Source organism: Zonotrichia leucophrys, chromosome 2, assembly GCF_028769735.1.
Source record: "Zonotrichia leucophrys gambelii isolate GWCS_2022_RI chromosome 2, RI_Zleu_2.0, whole genome shotgun sequence".
NCBI lineage: Eukaryota > Metazoa > Chordata > Aves > Passeriformes > Passerellidae > Zonotrichia > Zonotrichia leucophrys.
In genome coordinates, this window is record NC_088171.1 from 14,048,032 (window position 1) to 14,061,785 (window position 13,754).

At 38.4% G+C, this 13,754-nt stretch overlaps 1 protein-coding gene across 5 annotated transcripts in view; it reads right to left on the bottom strand.

Annotated features, from left to right (window-relative positions):
- CCNY (cyclin Y) overlaps nt 1-13,754 on the bottom strand; it is a 120,252-nt gene that overhangs the window by 19,704 nt on the left and 86,794 nt on the right. For all 5 annotated transcript variants that reach the window (XM_064703947.1, XM_064703948.1, XM_064703949.1 and 2 more), the window contains 4 exons: nt 11,009-11,109; nt 7,980-8,015; nt 3,722-3,779; nt 3,498-3,617 (listed from right to left, as the gene is read on the bottom strand). In XM_064703947.1, coding sequence (XP_064560017.1) covers nt 3,498-3,617; nt 3,722-3,779; nt 7,980-8,015; nt 11,009-11,109 — 315 coding nt within the window. The remainder of the gene's footprint in view (nt 1-3,497; nt 3,618-3,721; nt 3,780-7,979; nt 8,016-11,008; nt 11,110-13,754) is intronic.

Consider the following 13,754-nt stretch of genomic DNA (forward strand, 5'->3'; position numbering starts at 1 on the left):
TTTCCTTTAAAGCATCACATTTTTTTATACATCAATTGAAATATACTTCTTAAATAAAGTATTTTATCAGAATTCAAAAGTAAAGACATCCCAGTGAAAGGAAACCAATAAACTTGCACCATTCCTCCAAATACACAGAAAACAAAACAAAATTATCTGCAAATACAATAATTTTTACAATACAGTTCAGCAGTATTCTCTCTTTACCTAAGTGCTGAAAATATGACTGAAGAATACAGTTAGATGTCAGGAACATCTGGCTGGAATAATTAAATCCCTATTTTTCATAAGGAGAATTTATTCCTACATACCTCAAACTTCAAATTTGGTAGTATCAAATCACCTCAGTCACAGTATGAGCTCTTCAAGGTATTCTAAAAGCATGCTCCTCTGAACTTGTCAGAATAATTCAGCTTGTGTACTGTATGTATTTACATATCACTGTATCTGATCTGTCTACAGCATGCAGACCCAGCACACTTGCAAATGCAAAATGAAACCACTAGGGACACAGATCTATATTCAAAGTGCCTTAAATTTGGCCTGTTCGCAAAAAAACCAGAAAGTCGTGCCAAGGCAAAGCAGAAAACTTGGACCATTCTGCTCTTGAGGTCTAGTTCATAGGATTGTTTTCACAGAACAAAAGAACAAAGCATAAATATTTAATTCTCCTGACATGCAAACACTGTATTGTTTTCCTGTTCTCATTTTTATTTGCCATCCAATTAGTAGATTAACACAAGTACAACTTCCCACCTCTGCACTGAGGGAGATGCTGAAGAGGAGACACTAAAATAGGAGACAGGCATTCCTCAGTTTTAGCAAAGGTGGGAATACTCTGGGGTGAGAGACTTTTTTCAATAAGTCAGGTCACAGAACACAGTTATGCTGATCACTGGGGTTAGAACCACTAGTCACAAGCTTTAAATTAGCAAAATGATTCTTAAAACTAATTTTATTCGTATGGTACTATTTTATAAATAAATAATGTGAATTAGTATTTAATTGTTTCAACCTGAGGTTTTAAATTTTCCACCTATCAGTATGGGAAATCTCTTGGCAGCTCTGGAGGCTATGTGAAAATTAAATTTTTTTAGTTTAATTATGAATCGGTTTTGCTGTAATAGTGGAGGCTTTAATTGAAATATTTTAATTAAGTGCTTGAAGCCACACAATGCTGGCTTTTTGCAGCAGAATAGCTTATCTCAGAGTCTGGAGTTTCACATTTACTCAGCTCCTGCACTGCACACAGCCTGCTGTGGAACTAATTGTTACTGCTGCTTTTACCTGGTTAATGCACATACCAAGACAAACAGTGGGTGCATTCAACCACGCACGTCGGACCATGTTCATAATGTGGGCAGTAAAAAAGGGTCCTTAGAACTGTTTAAAAATTATTAGAGTGAGTGAAAGAAAGATAAAACTGTAGCATCTTGTTCAAAATGTCCCAGATCCCCACACTTCTTGCCTTCTGGCAGCCCTCCCAGGAGGAGCAAGTGGCAGACAGGGCTATCAGATTGCTGACAGACAGCCAGACTATGGCAAAACACAGCAGGGAATGCTGATCCCTCCTTCTCCAGACAGGATATCAAAACTGAAAGCACTTGCAAGGTTCATAAACAGCAGGATCAACATTATTAAGATTTCAGGAGTGTGGGAAGGGGGAAAGGCTGCTTGCTTTTTCACTAGTTTCCATGCATGAGTATTTCAAAAACAACACAATCTGTGTCTGGGGCCCCTCCTGATGACACAAAGGAATAAAGAAATGCGATCTAGAATTACAGAGGAAACTGAGAGCAGCAGCAGTAGAATTCACACTTGTAAAACACTATGTATAACCTCTGAAGGTTTCTGGAAAGGGGGGTCAGGCACGTGTTATTATCCTGACAACACAAGCAAGAAGAGCAGAATGGTAAACACTGATCACCTGCACCAAATTCATCCATAAACATCTGCATGGCTTCTTTAAGAACTAGGCTGTAATACATTTTCCTGTTAACATGGTAATGAGTAAAAAAAAACCCCAAGTCACCTAAGTTTTCAAGCACTAACAACTATGGAAACAGCTTCTGCAGTATAACCAAATTAACTAAAAAAAATTATGCTTCAAAAGAGTTACTTGCAAGGAAACCACACAAGAACCAAAAGAGGCAAGGAAGTAGTTATATAAGACTTGTGGGAAAGAACTTCTCATGCATTGCAGTAACAGAAAGGTAATGCTACTAAAAAAAGGGGAAAAAGCCCCCTGTCTTCTACTAAACAGTGCCCTCACTGATCACAGAACTTAAGATTGAATAACAGACAAATGAAATGTAGTTGACAGTGGGTTAATTAAATTACAAAAGAACATACTTTTTATTTACACAACATATCTTGTCTCCAGCAGAAAACACTTAGGAAGAAAAGGAAAAAGGACAAGCACTTAGTACAATTATATAAAATAGGCAAAATGTCATTTCAGAAAACAAATATTGGCTGTCAAGCAACTACGTAGAGTAAAATTACAAAATGGAAGGGTGGAGCACTGGGGGGTGTTTCTTGCCCCATTTCTCCCATATTCCTGTTCTTTACTGGCTAGTACAACTCATTGTGTCTGAAGAAGAAAAGCCTGCCAACTAATCTTAGAAGCCAAGGAAAATAGATTAACAGAGGAAATGAGTAGGCCTGGGCTTCAAAATTCACCTTCTCCAATTTCTCCTTCCTCTATCTAAAATGCACAACTAAGCTGTCATGAAACCACATGTTGTAGTAGTAAAAAACCATTTTGTTATTTTAAAACCTCTGAGAGAAGAACATGGCCAAAATTGTGACTGAAAGCTGAAGAGACTTGTCAGAATTGGCAGGATATAAATTTCAAGAAAATTAAGAAACTCCCAGCTGGTAGAGACCACTTTAGCTCTTTTAATCCACATTGCTATGCTGATCCATACCAGCTGAAAATTTGAACCTTCTTTTGTGTTGTGCTATTTTTAAGCAGCTAAACTTCAGACTTGAGTACAATTGTTCAATCCCATGACAAGAATAGTGGAAGCAGAAGAGAGCCAACATGTCCCAGTCACTCACTGAATACTTCATGTGCCAGTCAATTCTTATTAGTGCTATCAAATCACCTACAGCTGTTCCCAAGTCTCTCCTGGGAGCTGCAGTGAGACACAGCAAACCCCCTGAAAGTTGAAGACTTTCTGCTTTTAACATTCCCTCATGTTCAGACCACCCCATCCACCTACATTTTCTATGAGTCACCTTGGTGGCCTGGAACACTCATTTTGTGAGGCAGGACCCCAGGTTTTGTGTCACATATTACACAATCTCTTCTTCCTCACTTACTCTACCCATGAAATGAACTGTGGCATCTCTTCCCATCAAGAAATCTCCTCAGTCTCCATAGTGAGAAAAAATTCCCTGGCAGCACCCAGATCTATGAAATCATACAAACACAACTTTTGAGAACAAAACTGGTTCTGTCAGATGGCTGATGTCATCCTTCAGACACTCACCAGGGTGACAATGGCACATTCAGCAGTCAGTTGAGCAGCACTGAACAACGTCCGGACAAAGCGGTAAATCTGTTTCTGCTCCGGGTCATGTTTGTCATAGTCTGGTGGCACTTCGGATTTCTAAGGAAGAAATACTTCCAAATAGGTGACTGAAACAAAACGAAGCAGACAGAAAAAAAAAAAGACAGTTCACATGAAAGGGAAGGAGAGGCAGATGAACTTACCGAAAGGGGATGAAGGTTTTCATCAAAAATATCTAAGAGCATTCTTCCGTCTGTGTCCCTAAAAGTATTAAAACCAAAGCACTGTCATTAGCTGAACACAACAGCACAACCCTCACAGACACAAGTGCACCGTTCAAACTCCAACACTCCCCATGCTGTGGGGTGCTTAGAAACACTGATGAAATGTGATTTTCAAATACAGGTTAGACCTACTTTGGCATAAGCTCCTCGTGTAACATGAAATTCATATTACAAAACACGCTAAAACACTCAGCTTTCAGTGCCCAAGATACAAAACTGTTGTGCTCTTTACTATGAGGCTTAAAAAGCACTACTACAAACTTGATAAAATCAGGCCAGCTTACTCTCCTTTTCTCCTTTTTTTAACTTATTCATGTCCACCCCTGCAATCTCTCAACTCCTCTTCCTCCTTCATTACCAACATGGTAAACATTTACTGTGGCATTCACATGCTCTGAAAAAATTCCTTCACCCAGGGTTTTTCTCCTGGGAAGCTGAAAGGCAGCAAGAGAGGCCTCAGAGAAAAAGAAAACAATTCTTATCTCATTTGCTTCTCCTGTGTTGTGCTCATGTGGACTATGTTTGGGGATTGTTTCATTGGATTCTGGTGTGAGTTGTTTTGACTCTTTGGCCAATCAGGGCCAAGCTGTGTCAGGACAAAAGAGTCACAAGTTTTCATTATTATCTTTTTAGCATTCAGTAAGGATCCTTTCTGTATTCTTTAGTATAGTATAGTATGCTTCAATATAATATAGTATAATAAATTAATAAATCAGCCTTCTGATAAGATGGAGTCAGACGCATCATTCTCTCCCCTCATCGGTGGACCTGCATTTACAACAGCTTACTAACATGCAATGTTATTTTTACAGTCATCTTTTACTTAATACATACATACTTCACTATTAATTTACTTGAAAAACCCTATTGTACTAATGAATTTTGAAAGCCAAAAGAAGCACATACAAACAAAGATTCAGAAAAAATAATATTCCCATTCATTGGTTTCATAAGATGTTTCTCTGAAATCCCTGTAGCTCAATATCAGCATGCACATTGATGCAACTTCACAAGCCTAACATCCAGGATGCAATGTAAGATTTTTGCTCTATGTAACTTTGGCAAGGACACTAACAAACAAAACCAAGTATAACTGTACCAGAACTGGCACTTTCTGGACAGATGCATCCCTGTGACCTACTTATTACAGTCCCATCTTTATTTTTAGCATCCCTGGTACTCTGATCATACAGTTCTCAGCAAACAAACCACTGAATATATTTTCTATCTTTGCTTAGCAGCACGTGTCTCTCAGAGCATGCAAACCACAAGTTTTACAGTGGACTCATGTCTGCAAAATACATTTATTAACTCAACATCTGAAGGTGACTTTTTTTCCTACTGAAATGGAGGCTAACACTGGAAAGAAACACATTTTTAATATTAAAAAAAAAGAAGAAGATCTAAATTAAAACAAACAACCAACAAAGCAACAAACAAAATAAAAAATTAAATAAAACCAAAACCTGGACAGGGGTGACTGGAGTAATTACTAGAAAATTCCTATCAGCAAGGATTCTAAGCCAGACTCTTTTAACCCTACCTAAAAAAGCAGTATCTTAATGCAGAAGTAGTCTCCCTGAAATGGTGGTGTGCTACAGTAAACTATGGCACTTCACAATGTCAATAATTTCCTATTTTATTTCTTCAGGTTGTAGCTGCTGTATGCTATGAGGTCACACGTGACTGCCCTCAAAAATCTATTTAAAAAACTTGAGAGGCTTTTGTCTTCACTAAAACAGATTGTACTCTTTCAAAAATGGACCATCTACTGATTACTCAAGCATTCTTTATGGTCAGCTTGCTGGCATTTATTTTATTTCTTTAGCAAATTCACCAATGCTTATGCATTCCTTCCAAAACAAGATGAGCGTAGTTTTTTAATTACTTGCTGAGTAGCCAAGACAACAAAACATGAAGAACACTGATCACTATAATCATGATAGGAGACATTGGGAAAGGGAGGAATGATAACTGGAATGGCACAATCAAATGAATTGTGAGAAACATGTGAAGAAACATTATATTTCATGCATAGCTTCTCAAAAAAATTAGATGGGTGACGGTTTAAAACATCAGGAAGTAATTTTGGTTTAAGTCTCCTATGCAGGAGAACAGGGCCAACTAAACACTGTCTAAAATGAATTATTCTCTGGAAAAGGAGATGCTTGACTCATTTTCTATCAAAATGAACCTTGAATCAAAGAGTCACAGTGGTTTCCCACTCCCCATCCCCCTTAATGAACCAAAATCTCCCACATACGTCAACAACTTCCTTTTCTCCTATAACAGCAGGAAACAGAACATATGTTTTGCTCTTGCTGTTTCAGCAGCAAGCACAACTGAGTGCTGTTATCACATTGTCCCTCCATTCCCAAATCAGAGAGAACCCAAGAGTGAGCAGCTGTTTCACATCCCTCATTCCCGAGTTCCTCACTGACACACATGAGCCTGGTTCCAGCATCACTGCTGGGACTGTCCCAAGGGCAGGCACAGCACTTCCCCACCCCAGGCACAACCCAGGGAAAGCAGCAGCAAGCAGTTTCCTGAATCAATCACCTCTCCATCCCAAAAGTGAAAGGACAGACAGCACCTTTCCCAAGAAAGTAACAGTCAAAATGCATTTGTTTTCAAGATGCTGACAGAGTACTCTATTTTATAAAGGCCTGGTCTCTCTGTCTACCAGCTGTAGGTCACATTTGCATCAGGCTGTGCAAGCCAACAAATGGGCATAATGTACTGCAGACAGGGATCAGTTCCATGGCAATGAGCATAGATGGCCATGTCTGGCACACTGTGGCTCTGGATTCTTCCTGCTCACTTGAGAATTCTTACTGAGGTCTCTTACCTCTTGTCTCTGATGTGCCCAACTCTCTCAAGCCTTTTACTCAGCTGCCATGATACTTAGGAGAACACTTAATTGATTTCCACAAAACTTTAGAGTCTGATTATCTTTGAGATCTCTATTATTTAGCCAAGCATAGCGAAAACTGACTAGCTAACTAATCCAGGGACCACGGAAAAAAGGGGGGAAAGGAACCACAGATGGATAAACAAGTAATCCAAGCATGACCACTCATGCCTTATTTCCTGGTAAATGAGATCAAAAGTTCAAGAGAAGATTTCACTCCAACTTTTGCTTTATACACTGCCATGTTTCAGTCCAAGGGCCACTGATGTCTTAGAAAGTCCTCTAAGAGCTTTCAGAGGGAATCAAGCCCTAAGCCCTTCTGCCCTTGTGCACATGTAAAGGACTCTCTTGAGATGTCAGCCTTGTTTCAAGAAGTGTGATGGGTTCCAGTGACCTGAACCATGGTCCTGAATGACGTACCAGCTGAACTTTAAACTCATGAGTAATTCCTTTTGTTCTAGTTGGACTTCTGATAGTCCAGAAGAAAAAAGCGTCTAAGTGGCTTGATAAATCAAGATCTAAGCCAAGTTCTCTGAAAAGGCCAATTGAAAAACCATGGACACAAAAGTAACGTGAATTATTTATACAACCTCTCCTTAGAAATGTCAGGAAATATTATTTTAGGATATTGTGACGTACCATGAGGACAGGGAATTTAAGATACAAAAGCACAATTCAACATGAAGAATACTCATGTATGTGCCAAGTCACTTTTTAGAGAACCTTTTTTCTATTCATTTTCCATCAACTCGACTGAGCAGAGATCTAAAACATACTACACCAGGAGAGATAAGCCAGAACCTGCTCTGTTTCTGAGGCATCTTGAATGACATCTATTCACAATGCCAGTCTTAATGTATAATTCAAGGGTTTTATTTCAAAATCCTAACTGATCACTTATAAACACAGTTACCTTTACAAAGGTGCAGCCAAAAATACAAAACTGGAAGATACTATTCAGATTTTTCTACATGTAAGTGCAACATATACAACAATGCAGAAGTGCCCCATATAAAACCAAACACTGAATGATCAGAGCTTTTAAATGTTGAGCTGTAGTTCCAATTTTATGGTACTTAATCCTCCAATTTAAATTTTTCTACGTAAAATAATACCTATATAAAAATGTGTGTGTTTTTATTGCTAGCCTGTAAGTTAAGAAAATGAGTACCCAAAAACATTTTGAAAGAAACTAAGCATGGTTTTTTAGGGTTTGAGCAGTTCACTTGTTTCAATAAAAGATATCTTCAGTAACTATTCACATACCTGTTTTTGATGTGGTAATATATTGCAAGAGCTACACTGTAAAGAAAAATAAAGAGTTAATATCTCAGGACTGCCATATTATATTATCTGTCATATTACATGCAAATTTAAAACCTAGCACAAAGCATGACAAACAGTATATGGTCAACAGCCAATTCTCTTTTGTTCAGTCTTGGATATCAGGAAAACTGCTGTAAACAGACAATCTAATAATATTTGTTTTGTACACTCCAACTACATCCTTTTTACTAGTAATGAAGTAATTTACTTCATATTATCATCATATTCATATTATCTTATTTCAACTATCAAGTTGCACATACTTTCCATTTAATGCCCTGCTCCACTAAACCCATTGATTAAACCCCTACTGACTTCCAAGGCTGAAGACAAAGCACCACAGGCATTGGACATTCTCTTTAGTTTTGCTGCCAGGTTAACACAAAATGTTTTCATCACCATTGGCTTATGATTGTTTATTTAAATCCCTTGCTTGTGTCTGTCTTTATATAGCTGCTCAAACAGCAGACTCAAATACCACTCTCCTACACCTTTATAGCATCAAGTTACTTATTTTAACTCAGGAAAGACAACTCCCTGAATAACTAACTGCATTATGCATTTCCCCTACTCTCAGCCACACACCAAAGCACCCCTGCTTATATTCTGCACACAGACAAAAAGTGTCCTTATATTCACCGAAAGTTAAGGTTTTGATTACGTACACAACTAACAGATCTCATTTTGTTCTCATGAGATGGAACAAAATTAAAGCATGGATCCTTATGATTATCCTACAGTTTCCAACTCCCAGCTCATGCTTTACTCACAATATATTTTTATTGAAGAATGAAGCCGAGCCACCTCTCTCCCTTACTTACTCCAGCAGCATAAAACCAATTTAAGCTAAAGGGGAAAGAGGATGGAGGAGGGAATTCACTGATTCTCTCTGTAGACAGTTTGTTTCATCAGTGATTCACTGTAAGATACTTACGTCTTATACTGATGCAAAATTCCCCCCTTTTCCTTAAAACACCTTTTAAGGGTCAAGTGGTTGCTCTCTGGTTTTATTTCAGAATTTTTATATGAAAACTGAGATACTACATGTTAGGAAAAGAAAATGTTTGTGCTAAAACTCTAGCAGAATTTTATACTATTTCAGGTTTGACTGGAGGTTTTTTTTTGAACAGCCATACAGTAGAAAACATTTTTCTCCATTAAAAGCAAATATATTTTACTAAATTTTTATGAACTTTTACTACCTGTATTACACGTTTTTAGATCATACATGCTTTTTAAATTTGGCTTTTTTCTACAAACACATATTTAAGGACTCAAGAGATAGGGTGCACCACAGCCATTTAAAGACCACAGCTGTTACTGAACACAAGAAAAACCCACATTTATGAATGAATTTGATTTGACAGAAAGATATTCACAAAATGAATTAATCTTAAAATTTAATTTTAAATTATGCCCCTAGGAACACACTTGCAGCTCCAGTTCACTTAATGAAAGCAGATGCAAGAAACTATGTGCACAGCTCTGCTTGCTGCCCATATGGTTGCCTTTGTAACACAATGTCAAATTAAGTTTAGAAAATATTTACTCTTTAGAAATCTGTATCAGAATCTGAAAGTCTCTCAGGGCTGCAAGACAGTAACTCACCCAAGTTTCATTCTACCTTTCATACACTGGTTCAGCTGGCACTAAGAGTGCAGAAATGATGATTATGGAGCTTTCCATCACCCTACCCCTGCCACCCTGACTGCTGCAGATGCTGCAGTGGATACAGCAATATTTTAAACACACCAGTGCATAACATGACCTAGAAGAGATGAGCAAAATGCCTCCCTCCTAGATTTATCTATGTGCAATAGTTATTTTCCTGCAGAGACTGCAAGGTGTGGGGAAAAAAATGAAGTTGTCCTACAACAGCAATAATCCTACTGTCTCCTTACCCTTCAACCTGCCAAATGTGCAGCTGGACAGAAGATGCAGAGAGTTTGTGTGCCAGAGTTCAGTTTCTCACCCTCTGCAGTCCCTTCTCAAGCCCTCTGAGCCCTTGCAGCTTCCAACCCTCGCCATGCTGGCAGCCTGGCCTGAGCCCTGCAGAACCCCTGCCCCATCCCAGCACGGGCTCCTCCGCTCCCCACCATGCACCTCAGTCCCTCCCAAACACACCACCCTTTTCTCACTATCACCTCATCCTTCTGTGACCTGAAAATGCTTCTTGGCTGCTGCACCTGAACCCATCTCTTCTTCCCACGAGCCATGGCAGGTCTAATGCAAAAACACACCCAAAACCCACCCAAAAGGCTGCACTTATTCTGCATACAAAGGGTTTTAGAGCAGAAGGGTATGAGATCCAAGGAGGAAAAAAGCCCAAACACCTCAGAAATGGAAAAACTTTTTCAAGTGTTAATCAGAACTATTTTTAAGTTACTAGTGACAGAAACATGAAGAAAAGCAAGGCTATATTCCAGGCAGAAAGAGCTGATGAAGGATCAGGCATCAGTTTAACTACAAAACCTTTCTCCTCTCACAGAAAAATTAAGGACTGTCTTAGTGACCACATTACAAACTCCTCTGGATGTGCTAGTCTTAATAGATTTGTCTCTCATTTAACACCTCTGCAGCAGATATTGTCTTAAATTTTTGCATTTGTATACACCAAGGTAACCAACCTACAGCCAACCCAAGAGAGGCTATCAGCAACCACTAACAAAGAGAACAAAATGCCTGAGCATTTGGTCTCTATTTTCCCCTGACTGTACAAAATGGAAAGAACAATACTCTGCAAATATCAACTTCATTTCTCTCCAACAGTAAAAGGACACCAGTGAAATTTAAAACACTCATCTGAGACATCACCCAGTAACTCTGGAGCATGACTGATTAAATAATTTTATTACTTATACAAAACTAAAACCTTTGAAGCTTGCTTAGGAGTGGTTCACAAATAGGTATACATAAATACACACATAAAATGTAAGTGCTAGCAAAAACAAATAAATGGTAAAACCCACCATTTGATGGTATACTTGAGGTTTGGTTGACTGACCGTGCTGTCATCCAGGAAAATAGTGGAGCAGGAACTGTACTTCCTTCTCAACTGCCCAGGAGGATGCTATGAAAAACACGCAAAAGAACAATAGCAAATATGTAATACCAACGCATTTTTTAGAGGAAATGTAAGAATCTTAAAAATACAAATTTCTGTCTCTCACAATGATGCACACAGTAATGTGATCACATTTGGAAGCAGTTCAGAAAGTTGAGAAATAATTAACAGGGCAAAAGTCACAAAAATCCCTGCCTGAGACTTGCTAAAGCTTTCAAGTCCCAAATCCCTTGTGTCTCTGCTTCCCCAAAAACATACAAAGATTTTTCTGCAGGCTTACTCAAATACATACCTACGCTTGGAAAGCAAAGATTAATAAGGCCTATATTTTTGTCCTCATTCCAAAAGAGTAAATGGAAGAGTGAAAAAGAAATTGTGTTAGCAAAGACTAGTTCAGCAACAGATATAAAACTATGTTTGCAGAAAAAAACCCCTAAATCCCTCAAAAAATCTCCTAACAGAATGAAGCAAGAGAAAGGTCTTTACAGTAGAAATACAAAATTAATAAGGAGACTTCATTAAAAATAATTTATCAATAATAGATTGTTAGTAGAAAGGAAGAAAACTGATCAAAGAACAGAAGAAAAGAGAATAGGCAAATAAAAATACCCCATATCCTAAGCCAAAAGGTTTTCAATATATTTCAATCCTTTTGCTGCACTACCATAGAAAAACACTGGAAAATCCAGCCAAAAAACTGGCATTTGAGAACTCTAGTTATTTCTAAACATTTTTTGCTGAGAGAGCTTCTCCATCAGCTGTTTAGAGTAGGCAGGACTCCACCAGGCTGAAGAGAACAGTTTCAATCACATCAGCTAATAGCTCTCACAGTTCTTAATCCTCTTGGATTCTATCTTTGCTTATCCCATCTACACCAACAAATAATTTGACCAAGAACCTATGTCAGGAAAGTGAAGATCACACAAATTACACACTTAACTCACAACAAAATAGGTTTAAAATTCAGTTGGCACATCAACAAAGAAATTTTAATGCATCTTACAATTAACGTAGTTTCCTGTGTTTCAGTGGAGGGACCAATGTCAATCCCATCAGCAGAATTCAGAGGTATTTACCAGCTCAGAGCAACTCAGTATCCAGGATACAGTCCTGTGACTCCTACCTCAGTACATCTTCCCCTGCCCACTTTCCAAAACAGATATTATTACAAGTGCCAGCATCCATCAGCTCACCAATGCTCCACTTTCCATAGGCAGCTGACTTCTTAACAGCATTCACTACACAGACTCCTGGCAAAACCTACACACATCTAAGTCATAGTTCTGTATTTCACAGCTATGAGTGAAAAAACAGTCTCCTGTTAATTGAAAAAACCCCCAACATTTTCTGAAGCTGCCACAATTGTAGAAACATTACATTCAAATTATCTGAAAGCTTCCCAACAAATTCTAGCAAGATCCCTCACTTGGACCAATAAAATTGTTGGCTGAACTGCTTTTCTTGGGAGTGAAGAAGTTGACCAAGAAAATGAAAAACACCCCTTTTCAAAAATCCTTCAAGACTTTGTAAAGGTACAAGGTACTTTGTGATACTGTGAAAGCTGACAATCCATCTACCTTCCAAGCTATTGTACGTTAGGCAAGAAAGAGAAAAACTAGAAATACTGTGAATATTAATGCCATAAAATTTATTATCTAGCATTGATGCACACAGAGAATTACTAGGGGGCTGGTGATTCATAGTTCTTAAGCTCTTATTCTATCACAGTTGAGTTTAAATATCTGCATTAATCTGTTGAGTACCTTCCACAGGCATGATAAAGGCAAAGTTACTTAAAAATAACAAAAATGAGACTCTAGTGGCTGGGGAAAAAAGGGGAGATGTACACACATCTCAGCATTGTTATTAAAAAAAAAAACAACACATGGAAAGTTTTCTTTCTGCATAATAAGTGTCAACATGCTTTAAAGGTTTAGATAAAATTTAAGATAAATACACCAGATTCATTCAAGGCAAACATAGTTAAAAATCAGAAAATAACTCTATACAACACCACTATCAGATTTAAATTTTCCTATGTAAACAGCACTCTAACATTTGACACGTCAATAATTAGAGCAATGCACCTTATTTCTGAAACTACCACATCACAGAATTCTTCTTGGGTTTTCAGCCCACATCTCACTTTGTTAGGCTTGGAACTTTTCACACCTCAGGAAAATATGTGGTGTCTCATGCCTCACTTTCTGTTCACAACAACTTGGCAGGAAAAAGCACCTCTGCCAGTCAGAAGAATGGTACCAATTATAAAGCCAATTAGAAATTCTACACCCTTGGGTAAATATACACACACCTGTGCCACGTGAATAACTGACCTGTCAGGAGATCAGCATCCCCAGCTTCTACCCTGATGCCCAGCTGCAGCCATATGATGCAGCAGGTAACATTTTCTGCCTTTGCCAATTGCTGGAAAACACCTTCAGTTTCATACTTCATCTTGACTAAGCTGGGAGATGTCTGAAGTGCCACAGTTCAGTCAAACAGACCTTTCTGAGCCCCCATGAAATGCTGCACAGGAACCTTGTGCATCCTTGCACAGGACAAAAAGGGGTTACTGAGCATCAGCTCAGCATTCAGCACTGTGCTACAGACAAACTCCCATGGCCATTTCAATGGGATAGGTCTATGAC